Source organism: Eurytemora carolleeae, unplaced genomic scaffold, assembly GCF_000591075.1.
Source record: "Eurytemora carolleeae unplaced genomic scaffold, Eaff_2.0 scaffold434, whole genome shotgun sequence".
NCBI lineage: Eukaryota > Metazoa > Arthropoda > Copepoda > Calanoida > Temoridae > Eurytemora > Eurytemora carolleeae.
This window is the reverse complement of record NW_019396707.1, coordinates 59,173-77,967: the sequence shown is the minus strand read 5'-3', so window position 1 is coordinate 77,967 and position 18,795 is coordinate 59,173. Positions and strand designations below refer to the sequence as shown.

The 18,795-nt window shown below is 32.3% G+C and overlaps 1 protein-coding gene across 1 annotated transcript in view; it reads right to left on the bottom strand.

Annotated features, from left to right (window-relative positions):
* Positions 1–18,564, bottom strand: part of LOC111707636 (neurobeachin-like) — a 90,583-nt gene extending 72,019 nt beyond the window's left edge. The window contains 20 exon segments of the mRNA XM_023480769.1: positions 398–501; positions 1,627–1,682; positions 2,626–2,732; positions 3,426–3,462; positions 4,289–4,351; positions 4,973–5,019; positions 5,832–5,925; positions 6,123–6,215; positions 6,455–6,520; positions 7,253–7,360; positions 7,834–7,944; positions 8,703–8,775; positions 10,798–10,883; positions 11,490–11,571; positions 12,165–12,325; positions 12,612–12,671; positions 14,803–14,859; positions 17,081–17,185; positions 18,038–18,096; positions 18,370–18,564. Coding sequence (XP_023336537.1) covers positions 398–501; positions 1,627–1,682; positions 2,626–2,732; positions 3,426–3,462; positions 4,289–4,351; positions 4,973–5,019; positions 5,832–5,925; positions 6,123–6,215; positions 6,455–6,520; positions 7,253–7,360; positions 7,834–7,944; positions 8,703–8,775; positions 10,798–10,883; positions 11,490–11,571; positions 12,165–12,325; positions 12,612–12,671; positions 14,803–14,859; positions 17,081–17,185; positions 18,038–18,096; positions 18,370–18,547 — 1,747 coding nt within the window. The 5' untranslated portion in view covers positions 18,548–18,564.
* Between the last annotated feature and the right edge of the window lie 231 nt (positions 18,565–18,795).

The window sequence follows — 18,795 nt, the reverse complement described above, 5'->3', positions numbered from 1 at the left end:
GGGGGTAATTTTATGCTAATCCGGAATTTTAAATTTTTTTCAATTATTGGCCTTTTCCTATGCAGTTAACAATGAATGGATTTAGCAATAATTATTTGCACAAAATGTTTAAAAATTGATGTTTTAAAAATGTTTCTTTATCAGGTATATTGTAAAATTTTTATATTAACTCATGATTATTGATATTTTTCATACATTAAATGAATGCAGAGGGGCTAGGTTGGGTTATATTTCGGAAATACTAAAAGAAGGGCAGACCAAATGTTGATACATATATTTGAAACCTTTAATATATTTCTAACTAAAAGTATTCTCGATCAAATAGCCCGAACTAAACGTCAGATTGAAAAGAAAGATTAGAAAATAAAAGAATAAGGATTACTTTATATTCTAGTACCTAGCAACTGTTTGAGAAGTAGATCACTGTTATTGTTCTGAGCCGTGACCAGGAACTTGGTGAGTTTTAAGAAGGTGTTCAACAGCTCCCCGGTCAGATGCTCCCTGCAGTTATTGTTCAAGGTGATAAAAAAAAGAGGTGAGAAAGTTCGAATATCCGCAAAGTGAGAAACATGCTTTGCTTACTTCATCTTGGTTTCTTACATGATTAGTTGATTGACAATAAATAATAGATCTGGATTTAAGAAGCAATATAGATAGAAACATAAATAGAAAGAAATAGTTATTGGATAGAAAGGTCTTCTAGATACAGGGTTACCCACAAAGGATGAGACATCAGAGACGACTATACGTAATTTAAACCGTCAGTTTCCTTATATTCATGATTCCCTGCAACTGTAAACTTCTTACTTTCTTTGCCAAATCAATAAAAAAGACCTTATAAGACCACATTTAAAGCAAAATACTTAATATAGACTTGTGATCGTCTTATTTTTAAGAGTTTCAAGTCGTCTTTACAGTCTCATCCTTTGTGAGTGACACATGTTGATAGATAGATAGATAGATATTTAGATCGATAGATAGATAGATAGATAGATAGATAGATAGATAGATAGATAAATAGATAGATAGATAGATAGATAGATAGATAGATAGATATATAGATAGATAGATATATAGATAGATAGATAGATAGATAGATAGATAGATAGATAGATATATAGATAGATAGATAGATAGATAGATAGATAGATAGATAGATAGATAGATAGATAGATAGACAGATAGATAGAATAGATAGATAGATAGATAGATAGATAGATAGATAGATAGAGAGATAGATAGTTAGATAGATATTTAGATAGATAGATACGACACTAAGTTACAGTTAAGATAGTTGGAATCCCAAAATGCACATTGCACAAAGCCAAAATATAATTTTGGCACTAATTAATTTAATCTCAAGTTAATTCTGGTGAAATATAAGATAGATAGATAGAGATAGATAAATAATTTAGAGATAGATAGATATTTCATGAGATAAGAACTTAATGACTTTTTTATTTTATAATATTAATTTTGTTCTGCTTTTTTGTTTTTGTTCGTTTCTAAGGTCATATTCGAGATGAAGATGTAATTCTGTCTCTTTTCTTAAGAAAAAAGAAGCGAAATGGATAGATACAAAATTTACCATCAGTTTTTAATCTCAGAAATAGAAAAATTCCAAACCTGCTGGCTTTCGACAGCAAATGAGATATGACGAGAAACCCTCGGCCAGAAATAACCTAAATATATATATTTTTAACTGTGTTGGTTAAATTCGACTGCTTTACAAAACGAGTCGAGACATGTAATGAACTCATAAATAAAGTATGCATGAGCTGAGATTTTTGAAGCAAAAACCCAACAAAAAAAAGGCGTCTATTTTTGTCTCAGTAAAGCTTGAATCGATATGAATTTTCAAAATTTACAAATCCAAGGAATTCAAATCTCAGCATATGCTGTGAATACTAGTAGAGACCTCTATAAGCTCACAAATAAAGGATACCTGCTGTTAAATACTAGTAGAGACCTCTATGAACTCACAAATAAAGTAAACCTGCTGTTAAATACTAGTAGAGACCTCTATGAACTTACCAATAAAGTATACCTGCTGTTAAATACTAGTAGAGACCTCTATAAACTCACAAATAAAGTAAACTAGTACAAATGAAGTATGCCTTTTTTTAAATACTAGTAGAGACCTCTATAAGCTCAAAAATAAAGTATACCTGCTGCTGAGCACTAATAGACCTCTATGAACTTACAAATAAAGTAAACATGATGCTAAATATTAGTACAGACATCTATAAGCTCACAAATGAAGCATACCTGCTGCTGAGTAATAGAAGAGACCTCTATAAGCTCACAAAGGAAGAATACCTACTTTTAAATACCCGCCGAGACCTCTTTGAGCTCACAAATGAAGTATTCCCGCTGCTGAATGCTGGTAGAGACCTCTATAAGCTCACAAATGAAGTATACCTGCTTCTGAATGCTATTAGAGACCTCTATGAGCTCACAAATGAAGTATACCTGCTTCTAAATGCTAGTAGAGACCTCTATGAGCTCACAAATGAAGTATACCTGCTGCTGAATGCTAGTAGAGACCTCTATGAGCTCACAAATGAACTATACCTGCTGCTGATTACTAGTAAAGACCTTTATGAGTTCACAAATGAAGTATACCTGCTGCTGAATGCTAGTAGAGACCTCTATGAGCTCACAAATGAACTGCATAAGACTGGAGCACATGCCAGGGTCACGCCTTACTGCACATGGATCACAACCAAGAACTAAAAAATATTTATTTTTACAAAAAGCTTTTAGGAAAAAACAACAGGAATAGCTTTTAATTTTGTATCAACTAGCAAAAATAAAAGATTTGAAAATGATAAGACGAAAAAAGAAAAAAAATATTAAAAAAATGGATTTTGAAGTGTTAAAATTAGAAGCTAAAAATACAATTAAAATACAATTTAAAGAACAACTTAATGAACATTAGAAGTTAGAAAATTAGAATATTTATAATACTTTAAAAAACTTAAATTAGGTAATTAAGGTTTCTTTCGACATGATTTAATGCATTTACATTTCAGAAATACTTAAATAATGTCTAAGAATTGCGCCAAAAATCGCCTTTTCAAATCAATAAACATTAAAAAATATTTTGTAAAAATTGTGTGCACTTTCTATTTTATTGTTGCTCGTAAAAATAGAGAATTAACTTTCAACATGGATCAAAACAATGCTTCAACCGAGCAGAGGTGCTTGACTAGCAGGAGGGCAGGAGGTACCCTTCCCCCTAATTTCTTAAAGGAGCAGGGGCACTCCTTTTTAGAGAGTAAAAAAAGGAAAATTTACAGGAATAAAAAAGGGTCAAAAATACATAGTTTTTTCTCCTAAAGATTTAAAATTGAAAACTGAAAAACAAGATTTTCCAGCAAAAAATGTCGGTAAATATTAGATTAGAGAACAGTCTCTTTTACCTGGATAGTCCAGCTGGGAGAAGAGCGGGAATAGAACCTGAAGCAAAATATAAAATTAAACTTTAATTTAATTTACAGAGAAGTGTTTTTATCAAATAAAGCGTAATTTCATTAATTAAGACTTAATTAAGTTAAACATGGATGCACAACATGATACAAAATAAATTAAGGAATGTAATACATAGTACATACAATGTACACTGTAAAAAGTTACTGGGCGAAAAAATTAAAGGGGTTTTATTTCTATCCAATGTTTCCTTGAAAATTTGCAGGCATTTCCGCAATCGAGAAACACGAATAACGGCTCAGTTACAGGATCCCTACCCGGATACAGGATCCCTATCCGGATACAGGATCCCTACCCGGATACAGGACCCCTACCCGGATACAGGATCCCTACCCGGATACAGGATCCCTACCCGGATACAGGATCCCTACCCGGATACAGGACCCCTACCCGGATACAGGACCCCTACCTGGACTAAAGTGGAACGAAATGGGTCCCAAGCAGTAGTGAGAAGGTTTTCTGATTATAGTTAAACGAAACAAGTCACCAGGGAAATTAGATAAAATGAAAACAAATGAAAACCGGTTTTGCAATATCCCCCACCACCACCACCCCAGCCCCTCACTAAGTTGGAAATCAACTTTACCTTTATGACACATTTGGGGATAAAAATGAAAATTAGACATGAAAAGGCAGATTTTTCATACTTTTTACCCAATAATTTATTTTTTTCCCAAGAAAAATAATAGTTTTCTCCATTTCCGCCAATAAAACCCTAAAGAACAACCCTATTTTCACTGAAAAAAATGAATATTTTTTCAGGAAAATATTGGCGTTTTTAATAAATTTCTCCGACCTGAATTCCTCCTATTGAGTTGAGAGTAGAATGAACTGATCTTGTAACAACTGCTGTAACGTCCTAATCAAAAGTTGGTCAAATCTTTTTTTTTATATTTAAAAATTAATTTGAGGTTTCTCATTAAAAAAGGTTTTCTATTATACTAAATTTCAAATGTGCAATTTTCAAATTCTTCAGTTTACATCCACGGCCTCAAGGAAAACTTTTTTGGGAAACGTTCATTTGAAAAAATTTGAAAAATCTAGACGTCAAGCTTAGAAATAGAAAAAAAATTTAGAAAAACCAGTCAGAGGAATTTGGAAATTTCGTCGGCTGTGGAAACAAAGACAAGAGGAGTCTTGACAAAGTAAATAAACAAGTAAACAAGTAAACAAGTAAACAAGTAAACAAGTAAACAAGTAAACAAGTAAACAAGTAAACAAGTAAAAAAGTAAACAAGTAAACAAGTAAACAAGTAAACAAGTAAACAAGTAAGCAAGTAAATAAGTAAATAAGTAAACAAGTAAACAAGTAAACAAGTAAACAAGTAAACAAGTAAACAAGTAAACAAGTAAACAAGGAGACAAGTAGACAAGTAGACAAGTAGACAAGTAAACAAGTAAACTAGTAAACAAGTAAACAAATAGACAAGTAAACAAGTAAACAAAAATAACAAATTTTACATAAAAAAGTAAGCTTTACCTGTAGCATCAGAGCATGCGGAGAATGTACAAAGTATGCAGTATTTCCTTTAATGCAGAATTCAAATTCAAGTTTTTTTATTTTTTTTTTTGTATTTCTATATAAAAATTTTATCAACTATGATCTTATAACAGGGATGTATATTTTCAAGAGGTACCCCGGAGGGGGTTGGGGTGGCGGGGAGGATGGTTTTTGGCGATTAAGGGAGAAATGAAACATAGGACATCGTACCCAAAATTCATATAAAAAAAACGAAAAAAATGTTCTAGAAAATATACACCCTTGCTGTATCATAATATTGTTTTATTTTAGAATTGAAAATATACTTTAAACAAATTTAGCTTGATTTTATGGATTTTTATATTTTAGTAACATATAAATATAATATTGTAAATAATATATGATCCTAGAGGAGGAAATGTTTACCAAAACAAGTATATAATAATAAATCAAATTCCAACAAAATGAGAACATATTAAAGGGAGTGTAGAATTATTTCTTAGTGACGCTCCATTTCAAGAGTGGCTTGTCAGATGCGCGATAGTACCCTTTAAATACATATCTATCAGGATAACGTGAAAGAGTCGAGTTTCTATCCCGTGTTAAGATCCGACAACTTTTTAGACTTTGTAGCATAAATCCGCAAATAACTTTGAAAGATAAACCACAATTATAAATAGTGAATATGTTGGTTCTTTACTAAAGGGAGGAAGTGAATAGGATTGTTCTAGATAAATCGTCGTTAATAATCTCAAAATCTATGAATATTTAAATGTTATACAAATGCGAAAAGCATAAAACAATGTCTAAGGAGAAGGGTGGAATATAAGATAATTTTTATTATTTCTGAATTTTGTTCCTTTTGGTGCGCATTGGAGGCAGAGGGTGGAGTCCACAGACACAGGGTTAAACAAGAATGCAATACAGGAGGAGAGCTTCGTGTCATACAATACCTAGGTAGGTAGGTAGGTAGGTAGGTAGGTAGGTAGGTAGGTAGGTAGGTAGGTGGTAGGTAGGTAGGTAGGTAGGTAGACAAAAACCAAAGAAAAATAAATTTATGATTGAATAGGAAAAAGGATTGCAACGAGGACGAAAACCTATGTTTCGTTAAAAAGCAAAAAGACAGAAAGAGCTTGGATTCCTGTCCCACCTTTTTATGATTCTCACTGAGGGATTGCCCCGCCTCATTCTCAAACTTGAAGGCGTTCTTGTATGCAGGACCTAGTCGGTGCATAGCGCAAACCTAACCAGGACAACCATTGTCAACAAGTGTAAAACAAAACAAGAATGTTTAAAATATTGTCTATATCATTTTAGAAATAAAAAAAAAATCAGTTTTTCAAAAACTTGATATTAAACAAGTTTTTATGCTTGTTAAGGTATTTTGTGGAAGAATTGTGTGTGTAAAGTTGAGTTGTAAGGGGGGATTGATGAAGATTGAAGATTGTATAATAAGGGATAAAAGTCGATATTGGTCATTTCCTGATGAGGGGTTAGCGCTTCACTAAATAGATAGATAGCTGCCATTTGTCCGCAGAATACACGATCCTGATAAAAATATAAATATCATGAAAAACCAGATAAATTCATGAAAAACCAGACAAGTTCATGAAAAACCAGATAAGTTCATGAAAAACCAGACAAGTTCATGAAAAACCAGATAAGTTCATGAAAAACCAGATAAGTTCATGAAAAACCAGATAAGTTCATGAAAAACCAGACAAGTTCATGAAAAACAAGATAAGTTGATGAAAAACCAGACAAGTTGATGAAAAAGTAGGAATAAAATTTTGACAATTATTGATCTTTGAGCTAAAACTTATAAAATCATTCTTAATTTTAACTTTAAGGCTTATCTTAACTTTTATCTCCAGAATTCGGACAATAGCAACATTTTGTCCTGTCCTGTCCTGGATTGGCCTGTCCTGTTCCGTCCTAACCAGGCCTGTCCTGTCCTGGCTTGACCTGTCCTGTCCTGGCTTGGCCTGTCCTGTTCCGTCCTAACCTGGCCTGTACTGTTCCGTCCTAACCTGACTTGTCCTGTCCATTCCTGTCCTATTCCGACCTATCCTGTCCTGTCCTGTCCTGTCCTGTCCTATCTTGTCCTATCCAATTCTGTCCTATTCTGTTCTATTCTGTCCTATTCTGTCCTATTCTGTCCTATTCTGTCCTATTCTGTCCTATTCTGTCCTATTCAGTCCTATTCTGTCCTATCCTGTCCTGTCCTGCCCTGTCTCTTCCTTTCCTGTCCTGGCATGTCCTACCACTGTCCTTGTTTACCTTATCGAGGTCTGCCGTGGACCCGATGAAGCACTTGTCGAAGGGCTCCGTGGGAGCGACCAACCAGGCCATCTCGGTACTGCTGGCAAGCTGACCATTTACAAACACCTGCACACACAAAATAATAGATTTGGACAAAAATTAGAAGATCGAAATCAAATATCAAAAATATCACAAATTCAAATTTTTTTAGGACCTCACATGACTCAAAAGGTTTATTGGTGATATTATTAAAATAAAACATTTTTTGAAATGAACGAAAAAAAAATGTATTATAAGATTTATCTAAAGATTAGCATGGCTAAAAATGTATCAATCAACATGAAACGAGACGATTGTGGACTTCTTGTGTCATAAAAGACAGGGGTATGCATTTTCAAGTGTTAACCCCCCCCCTTTCCCGTTCGAAGCAGGGAACTGATTTAAGATGCTCTGAGGAAAAAATTAAAAACTTTACATTAAACGTCAAGTTTTTCACACTTTTTCATTTTCAGCAAATTAAACCATAAATTAATTCTCAAGCTCAACCCCTAAGGCGAGGGGGGGGATGATTTTTCAAGAATATATATACCCCTGAATACCTTTATCTCAGATTTAGTCCATCTGTTATAAATATAAACTATTGCGAGCATATACCATCGTCTAGGCTGGAACTCATACTTAACACAATGCTGGAATCCTTTCCCTTTGATCTAAATATAGAAATATACAGTGAGAAGACGACTTTAAGATTCAAAATATGAATTTAAATAGTTCAATGAACATAAAACAAAGCACTTGTACACTTGTGCAAACAGACCCATTTTACTCAGTAAGTGGATTAGAAAATTTACTAGTAAAGAAAAAAGATTTGCTTTCTAACAACATCAAATCAGAGGCGTAGTCAGGGGGGAGGCTATGGATAAAAAGAAAGAAAATGGATAAAAATAAAGAAAATGGATTAAAAGAAAGAAATGGATAATAAGAAAGAAAACGGATAAAAAAGAAAGAAATGGATAAGAAGAAAGAAAATGGATAAAAAGGAAGAAATGGATAAAAAGAAAGAAAATGGATAAAAATAAAGAAAATGGATTAAAAGAAAGAAATGGATAAAAAGAAAGAAAATGGATAAGAAAGAAAGAAATGGATAAAAAGAAAGAAAATGGATAAAAAGAAAGAAATGGATAAAAAGAAAGAAATAGGAAGTAAAACGGATAAAAAGAAAGAAAAAGGATAAAAGAAAGAAATTGATAAAAAGAAAGAAAATAAGAAATAAAACGGATAAAAAGAAAGAAAATGGATAAAAAGAAAGAAAAAAGGAAGTAAAACGGATAAAAAAAAAAGAAAATGGATAAAAAGAAAGAAAAAAGGAAGTAAAACGGATAAAAAGAAAGAAAATGGATAAACAGAAAGAAAACGGATAAAAAGAAAGAAAATGGATAAAAAGAAAGAAAATAGATAATTATATTACCTTCATACAAGTGAGCACAAGGCAGTTTCCAACAAAATGTGCTGAGTATCCAACTCCTTTACTCGTCTTGAAGCTGAACAGACAAATAATTAAATTATTAAAGGGACTGTACACGTATTTCGAGATACTCTCCCTTTAAAGAGAGGAAGGTCATATCAACAACGGTACCATTTGTCTGATAACAAATGAATATGATCTCCAAGTTTTTCTCTTCGAAAATTGATTATAAAGGTTTAGAGGGAAACGTGGTTGAACAAACATCCTCCTTTTGAAATGAATGGTCGCTTTCTTTATATTACATCAACAGTATCTTTTAGAATGAGCCTGGTTAAAAGCTCTTCTTGTCAAAAATCCTTTCTCAATTGAGAAATTGGCCAATTTGTTAAAAAGCAAATTGGCCTCAATTTTTGTATTTTTCTCAAATTAACTCAAATTGTAAAAATGTTTAAAATCGCTTCGCATTGAGACATAATTGACCAGCAAAAAAGGGAACTTTTGCAGAAGAATTGAGTATTTATAGGATGCAGCATTTCCTATCTTAATGTGATTCTTACACACTTTAAAATATTTTTATAAAACTAAAGAATAAAGCAAAAAAGCATAATAATAATAATAAAGGGAAAATGATTGAACTTTTGGGTAAAAAATGTCAAATAGGGGGGAAAATATCCAATAGTTCATCTTTTACCCAAATCTTCGAGGGGGGGGGGGTATTTCAAAATATATACCCATGGAAAATTGACAGAATTTGTATCTTTATTTTATAAATGAATTTGATAATAATTGTGATGGCAAGTAACTGTATCTCTAATTGAGAGAAAAAAGTTATATAATCATCCTTGATCAAGTCATCCTTGAAAACACAAAAGAAAACTTATAAAATAAACCTTTCAGCTCTTTTATACTCAATCATTGATTCAAAATTCCAATTAAATGTTAAGAATCAAGAGGGGGGAAAATTGCAAAAATGAATTCGACAATATAATATAATTTTGAAGAGTTTTTGCCCTTCCGAAATATAATTCTTTTATTTAGCTAAATTTCTAATTTTGAGATTTTACAATAAAAAAGTTGAAATTTGGAAAGAAGAAGGGGGGGGGGGGTGTAAAATACAAATTGCAAATAGTGAAAATACAAGTTTTAGATTAATTTATTGTTGGGTTTGATCTTTAAATGAAAAAAAGTAATTTAGGCTATATTTACGAGAAGTCATATTTTTCCAATTCCCTAATTCAGTGATAAGAGATCGCTGTCTTCAATCACATTATCCAATTGAATTGAATTTTCAAATATTATCAAAGTTGAAATTCTAAATGCGAAATTCAATAAATGTAAGTGTTCAGGGGGAGGGGGGGGGGGTCGCATTAACAAATTAATTTTAAACAATTTCGTTACTTTATTAAAAATAACTTTTTTTTTGTTGCAAAAATCAGCTTTATTTGCAATATGTTGTTCCTCATGATCTGAAAAAATGGAAAAGTTCCACTTAGTAAAGATTTACTAGAAATTTTTTTTTTGAATTTTGGCCATGCCATGAATTTCGAAAAAGTGGATCCATCCAGTTCACAGATAAAAAATGTGTGAATAAAGACATTTTCCATGTTGAAAACACAATACATAAATGTAATATAATGGAAGTAGCACTAAGATAATTAAATCATGATGGGAAATGTGTAATTCGTTTATAATTAACAAAATGACGAAGATAACAAAACATATGTCGCTTTTTTACTTCATTCTTAACTTTCTTTGAAACTGTCAACCAAATTCTCATGTACTGTACGGATCTTCCGTGTACCTTATTGTATTCATTTTATATGTACTGTACTTTATTTTCACAATTCACTTATGAATACTGTTCTGTAGTGTATGTATACCTTTTTATGTTCACGCTAATCAGTACATATAAAATGAAATACAGTTATAGTACTGTGACTTTATGAACTGTATAACACCTGTACAGATAAGGTTTCTCCTTCTCTATATTGACTGAAATGTACTGTACTGTACTGTATAATACCTGTACTTATTTCTCCTTCTCTATATTTACTGAATTGTACTGTACTGTACTATACTGTACTGTACTGTATAATACCTGTACAGATAAGGTTTCTCCTTCTCTATATTGACTGAATTGTAAGGATCTAATCGGAACCAGGTTGAAAAGGTAAACCCATTTTCCTGAAATAAATAAATAGAAAAGTAAACCCAGAACTAAAATACATTTGATTTCATTTTTGTATAACCCGCCCTTAAAGATACCCTCCTTTAATTGAGGTGTGTCTTATTCACAAAGGTAGCCTTCAAAACTTTATCTGGTCAAGAATAAATTTGATATCAATGCTTTTTTTCTTGAAAAATGGTCATCTCTTCTCTTCGACAGTGACGCGCATTTTGCTTCAGAAGCAATGGAGAAATTATTAGATTTTTAGAAATTTCAAGTCAGAAAAACGAAGATATCTTCTTCACTTTTAATCAGATTATGGTTTCAAGGACACCGTTTAAAATAGGGTTCCGTTAAAAATACGACTACAGTGAACAGTCCCTTTTATTTTGAGTTTTCTGCGACTTGAAATATTATCTTTTCAGAAAAGTGTTCTTCCTAATTAAACAACGGTCACCGGTCAAAAGTTAACGGTCACCGGTCAGCGGTTACCGGTCATCGGACAACGCTTAAAGGTCAACAGTCAAAGGTCAAAATTCATAAGTCATCGGTCAACTGACAACGCTTAAAGGTCAACAGTCAAAGTCAACGTGGTCAACGGTCAATGGTACCGTATTATCTACCTGTGGAAACCTGGCTAGTGGAGGAATCATGATCGCACTCCCAGCCTTGCCGGGGAAACTGAAGAACACGTCGGGACCAGACCTGAATAAATCAATCAATCAATTAATCGATTGATAAATTAATCAATAAATCAATTTAGCAATTAGTCAATTGATAAATTAATCATTTAATCAATAATCAACCAATCAGTTTATCAATTTATCAATTAATCTATGCAATCAAGCAATTAATCAATCAATCAATAACTCGGCCAGTCAATGATTTCATCAATCACTTCATTATTTAATTCATGAATTATTCAATAAAACCAACCAATCAACCATTAATCAATTAAATCAATTAAATCAATTAAATGAATCAAACAGTCAAACAACAAAACTAAGAAACCACACAGAAACCCCATTTTTCCCACAAACATACATACGAATATATATATGAGCGAAGAGCTTTATTATATAGATAGATATATTATAATTATATGTTCACTATCGCTGACTAAACAGCTGGTATGAAAGGGATGAATTATTTTTAAGGAAATCCTTGGGAAGGGGAAAAAAAAAAAAAATTTTCAAGAATCAAATTTTGTTTTGAAAATCGATTTTTTATCATTCAATTTTAAAAAATTTGATCAGTGAACAAATAAACAAACACATTAACCATATAACTTTAATCACCTATTTGGCATTTGTCTGAGAACTGTAAGCAGCTTGGTGGAGTGCCTCGGCCACATCATGTTACTGGCCTTCATCGAGGAAAAGAGGATCTTCAGCTCCCTTACAGTGATAGAGTAGCTTGCTACTACACCCAGTAGTTCTACTATTAGATCTGCTACAATCTGAATATGTAGAATATAGCTTGCTGCTACACCCAATAGTTCTACTATTAGATCTACTACAATCTAAATATATAGAATATAGCTTGCTACTACACCCAATAGTTCTACTATTAGATCTGCTAAAATCTGAATATGTAGAATATAGCTTGCTGCTACACCCAGTAGTTCTAGAATGAACTTGGAATTTGCATGTGAAAAATATTGATATAAAGTTTCGTACTGTACCGTACCGTACCGCACCGTACCGTGCCGTACTGTACAGTACTGTACTGTACTGTACTCCCACCTGTTCTACGTCTGGTAGTCTCTGAAGCAGTAGTTCTATTAAGGATATATCAGTACACGCCTGTCCAACAATTATTCTTAGAACAATGAGACATTTTTTAAACAAACGTTTTCTGTTTTATCAAATATATCTTGAATAGTTGAAGCCAAGTTATTTTAAACAAATGTCTAAGTTAAAAACAATTAGTTTTTCAGAAGAAAAATTTATTGAGAAATATAATTTTTTTATAAAAATATTCTAAATATCTAAAAATATTTTTGGAAAAATCAACCCTGTCGTGTTTTTTTAACCATCTTGCAAAACATGCAGAAGTTCTCCGATCTTGAAGTTAACCAATTTGATTTAATCCAAGAAAATCAATATTAATTGGATTAAACAATATTTCTGTCCTAATTTTAAAATTGGAACTTTAAATTTTTTTTGGACGAATGAAATACTTAATGGTTTGTATTATAATGAAGGGGGGGGGGGACAAAACATTTTACTCTCCAGAAAACCTAAACAGTGTTTAAACATAACTTAGAATTGTCGTAAAACGCTGATTATTTTTCTAAGTTATGTTTTAACATTGTTAAAATTTTCCGGAGAGTAATACGTTTTGTTCTTCCCCATTTTACTGATGGTTTTAATAAATATATTTTTATCTAATTCTTTGAAGCGAACAGCATTCAGTTGTTAAATCAATTAAATATCAAGATGTAAATTATGATGTGTAAAAAAGCTGAACAAAATTTTTAAAATAAAGAATTATTTAAGAAAATTTAAAAAAATCGCAATAAGTAAAATCGCGATCTTAGTTCGAAGTTTACAAGCGCATTACACAAAATATGTCTGAGTAGCTTAAGTTATTTATTCAAAGAATATTAACATGAAATAATTTTAACGACAAAAAATATAAATATTAGATTTTCTGATGAAAGTCAGGGTAAGTTAGAAAATGATGTGATTCTCGGAAGTAATTTGAGGGAAAGGGAAATTAAAAATTAGCTTAAAAATGGCCGATAATGGGGTCATTGAGTACAAAAGCTATAAAACACAAAAAAAATCTGTATAAAAAGATTGGAGCGTTACTACCCAAAATGCATCAGAGTTCATTATTATCTATTCTCATTCTCAATAATCTAAATTTTCTGATGAACATTTTTAGTTTAGGAGAAACTTTCAACAGATCAAAGGAACCTTTAAAAGAATTCAGTTATTTCTTTTAAATGCATTTTCTTTCCCTTTTCTAAAGAAAAGACAAAAGTTCAACAAAAATATAAAAATTAACAAGTGTGGAAAATTCAATTATTATTTAAATGATTTTAACACACTATTTTAGTTAAGTAAAAATAATTCACGGGAAAGAAAAATCTTGATATTAGTCGGAAATAACATTAATAATGATAGTTTTGAAGAAAAAAAAAATAAGGGAAAAAATGAAATAATAAAATTCTTTGAAATAAAACAAAACATTCGTATATATATATGTTGCATATAGCCGGCCAAACCGGCTGGAGCGATTGGGTTGAAATTTTTTGTGGACAGTCATGGGTGGCCGCCGGGCCGGGGGTTGTCATCGGCTAAAAACATTTGAAATTTTTTTTATTTTAAAATAATTTTTTCCCGGCTAGCAAAGTATAAAAAAACAATATCAAACCCGGGAAAATTCTAGTTAACTCGAGAATTTTTTTTAAGTGCACGACTTAAATGAAATTTTAATAAAAAACTAATTATTTCAAAATTTAAGAATACGAATTGCTTTAATCGTTATAACCAAAAATAAATTAACAAAAAACGAAGTTTTTAACGGGATTGTTTCTGCAATTTGGATTTGATCTCTAATAGTTTTACTGCTGTCTAGCCTCTAAAATTAGCCAACTTTGGATAAGGATTAGGCAACCCCTGATATTTTTCGCGAACACACTCTTGAAAGCTTTTTATTGACAATCTATTAAACTTATAATGATAACACTTCTTTTTGATAACAACGATTACTATCGTAAATCAATGGGCTGAAATAATCAATTTACAAATACTATCTCTCTAGCTTTGGACTAAATGATGGGGATTTAAGGGTCTAGTTAGAACAGGGGAGGGGAAGTGCACCCTGCTGCCTGGGCGGTCTGGGGGAGTTCACATTGGGACCTCTTGCAGATTTCACTTCCTTATGATTACTTATATTATTTTAATAATCTTGAATAATAATTTCCTGAAGATTTCGATTAGATTTCTTCAGAATAGCAATGAACACAGAAAACAGCTCAGCCTAGAACACAATTTTATCATTATTTTATTAAATGACGGCTTTTGGTGACATTAGGATCGGTACTTTCCGTCACTGAAATGTTTCTATGGCCAAATAATGTATTTTAGCAGGCAATTAATTACATTTTCTTTAATTGTGATGTTTTCATTGAAATTTGAGAAGCACAAAGTAGTGTGTATCAGAACTTCCCAGAGGAAGGGTGTCAGCAGAGCTTTCTAAGCCTGTTAAGAGAAAGGGCGCTATGTGCGTTGTACTCGCTGTAGTAGACTAGATATCAAGACTACTTCTCACCAGAACTGCGCCACCCCACTCACACAACCTATATCTGCTCATGGCTGCACTTTGTCTCCCGATCTCCTCTAGAATCCTCAAGGATGGCACCACTATATATGTCTGATACTTTGTGATCTTGGACATGTCCTTGTCTATCTTTCTTTACCATGTCATATCTCTAGCCTTTTTACAGATACTGATATACTGCAGACCTAAAGGTCTTTCGTGTCTACTTCGTATACAAGTTTGATCCTACTGAACTAGGGGGACATTTTTTATCTGAGCAGATACCCAAGGTGTGTAGTCTTACGCTGAGTGGAAAGCTTGACTAATCCCAGACAAGATATAGGACTAAAGATGAAAGAAGGAATACAGAAACTCAAAAATCAGAGATGAAGTACACGCTGATACCGGCTTAAGGGGGAACAGAGCCTTCAATAGACTTTAAATCAAATACCACAAACTAGTTTTATACCCTCCTCACAATGGAAACTGACTGGATTACTCATGGCAGAGCTCTGACAAGGATAGGCGAAAGACACTATCCCCGTGTTTTGGGATGGGACAGCTTCTTAGCTAGCAGGATAATTTTCTTATACACGTTAACAGTGAGGATTATGGTATATCTCATACCTGTCACCCTTATACCCCCACCCTAATCCTCCTCCTCCAAACCTTCTTATCTCACTCCTACCTGTTCCAAAACTAAATGTCACAAGAACTATTTGGAGAGGGCTCAAACCGTATAAACAAGGAACAAGAAAAAAGAAAATTAAACGGGAAATATTGGAAGGGAAATCTCTGATGATAAGCTCTACACTATCTATTTTTTCTGTTAGCAAAGGGAGACAAACATTAGAGTTAGAGATGGGGCTAGGAGACGTTCTCATACCATCCATTTACTTCAGCCTGACAGAAAATACATTAGAAATATGTGTTTGCTTGGAGCTGAATCAACAAGTTGAATTTAATCTGTGTACTGTAGATATAATAAAGGAGACACCTTAACTTAGTTCTAAAGTTGGCAGCATGGCAAAACTGCAAGGATATCTAAAACATCTTTTTATTTCAAAATTAGCCAAAATATGATTGAAAGATGTACGAAAAAAGAAGAAAATTAAGAATATTTACATCTGATATCATATAACTATATAAAGAATAAAATGTAAAAAGAGTAGGACAAAAAGGGCAATAAAATTTTGGGGGAAATGAGAGATACAAAGAACTAAAATTACCCCTTAAAAACTGAAATAGTATTACAGCTGTTTCTGAGTGTTTAGTTATCAGACATTTCTGACATTTTCAGAATCCAACTAGAAACCTAATTGACATCTTTCAGAGAAAAAAGGAAAGAAAATTGTCAGATTGACAATTTAGAAAACTGCAATTTCTAACTGAGATTTTCAAATGTAATACAAACCATTTCCCAAACTGTATTTTTCAAAGAAAACTTCAAAATTCCATCCATATATGATTATATAGAAAGGTGATAATTATTTCACGAGATGTGACTAGGACTTAAGAATTTGCGAATTAGAATATTTACAGGATGAAGGACTTCCTGATGTACATGATGACAAAAGACTCACTAATGTACAGGGTGACAAAGGACTCCCTGATGTTCAGGATTGCAAAGAACTCCCTGATGTACAGGATGACAAAGGACTCCCTGATGTTCAGGATTGCAAAGGACTCCCTTATGTTCAGGATTGCAAAGGACTCCCTGATGTACAGGATGACAAAGGACTCCCTGATGTACAGGATTACAAAGGACTCCCTGATGTTCAGGATTACAAAGGACTCCCTGATGTACAGGATTACAAAGGACTTCATAATGTACAGGATTACAAAGGACCACCTGATATTCAGGAAGACAAAGGACTCCCCGATATTCAGGAAGACAAAAGACTCCCTGATATTCAGGAAGACAAAGGACTCCCTGACGTACCTGTAGATCCTGCTGGCAATGATCGATGAGCTCCATGAGGTTCCTGATATTCTCTGGGTCCTCAATGATGAAGTTCAACTCCATATCAAACTCCCCTCCAACCAACTAGACGCAGAGAATTGGATTAATAAAAATCATTTACTTTTATATAGGTTGATTAAGAAAACAAAATATAGGATTAATAGAGATATATGGATAGCAATTTAGAGAAATTTAGATGGATAGATTTTAGAAAGATAGATAGAAGAATAGGTTATACAAAGATAGAAAGAGAAAGTGTAGATTACATGTAGAAAGATATGTAGATTGAAGATGGAAAGACAGAAAGATAGAAAAATATATGAATAATAAGATAGATAGTGTTATCATATTTTGGTAACATATAAACTTTAAAAAATCTTCCGGATTTCTATAATTTCATAAGTTTGAGGAAAGAGTCGTAAAGTCAAACTCAGAATAATATCTTCAACATATTGGCCATAACTAAACCAACTTATACTATAAAACGATAAAATTGAATAGTATCCCCTCATACACCATAAACAGTATCCATTGCAGATTTCAACCGAACAAACTCAACATGAAGCAACTATCAAAAAATCGTAAAAAATAAGACGGGGGCGGGGGGGGGTTATTAGGGCAAGTTGAAAAGATTATAAATACTAGCTGCACCCATCTTCTAATTCAACTTCTAATTGTTGCTCAATATTTCAGCATTTTCTCTTCGAAAACAACAATAATAAATAATGTTTGGGAATTAATAATATTTTTTCACGCTTTTTCAAAATTTTACATTATTCAAAAACTTTTGGACACGAAATTTGGGCCTGATAGGTTCACCCATTTTGACGTTTATTGGATGGTGTATCTGTAAAAACACTACCCTATTGGATACAAACGCACAGACAGACAAAAAGACAAGCAAAGTATATATATTATATATAAATATTTATTTACCAAATGTAGAACAGCATCCACTATTTCTTTGTTCTTCACAGTTTTCAAATCCAACATTCCTAAATTTAATTATTTAATTACTTAATCAACAATATCAACTCATTAGCAACTATTCAACCAATTAATGATATAGAATTTAAACACACCTAACTATTCAAATTATTTTTCAGAACTAACAGCTTTGCAATATTCAGCAAAAATATTATAAAAATCAATAATATCGCAATGATTGATGAGAATAAAATGGCATTGCCACAGAAGCCACAACAGAGAATTGTTAAAATTAAATAATTATTACAAAGTGGACCTTCTTTCTTTTTTTTAAATATTACCTATTAAAATTCCAAACTTGAGGCTGTCCTTTAAAGCCATACTGACCACCTCTTGGGGTTTCTTGACCTCAGCCAGCTTGACCTCGTTGGGACGTTTGACCTCTATGACCCTCGGGTCACTGGGGTCACCTTCCTCACTTTTATCATTCATTTTTGTATTTTGGCATCTGAAACACATTTAGAAGTTTATATTAAATAGTTATTACTATTATTGTCATTATTATTAAAAAACAACCGGTCATTCAATGAAATTACAGTTTGACAGGACGTACGTTAAAATACTGAATACATATACCAGTTTGACTGACTGTATGTAGAAATAAACAGAAAAATGCCCACACCTATATATTCAGATGCCCTAATCTATAAATATTAAATAGATTTACAAGATCTAAAAATGATATAAAATATTTATCTATTGCTTAC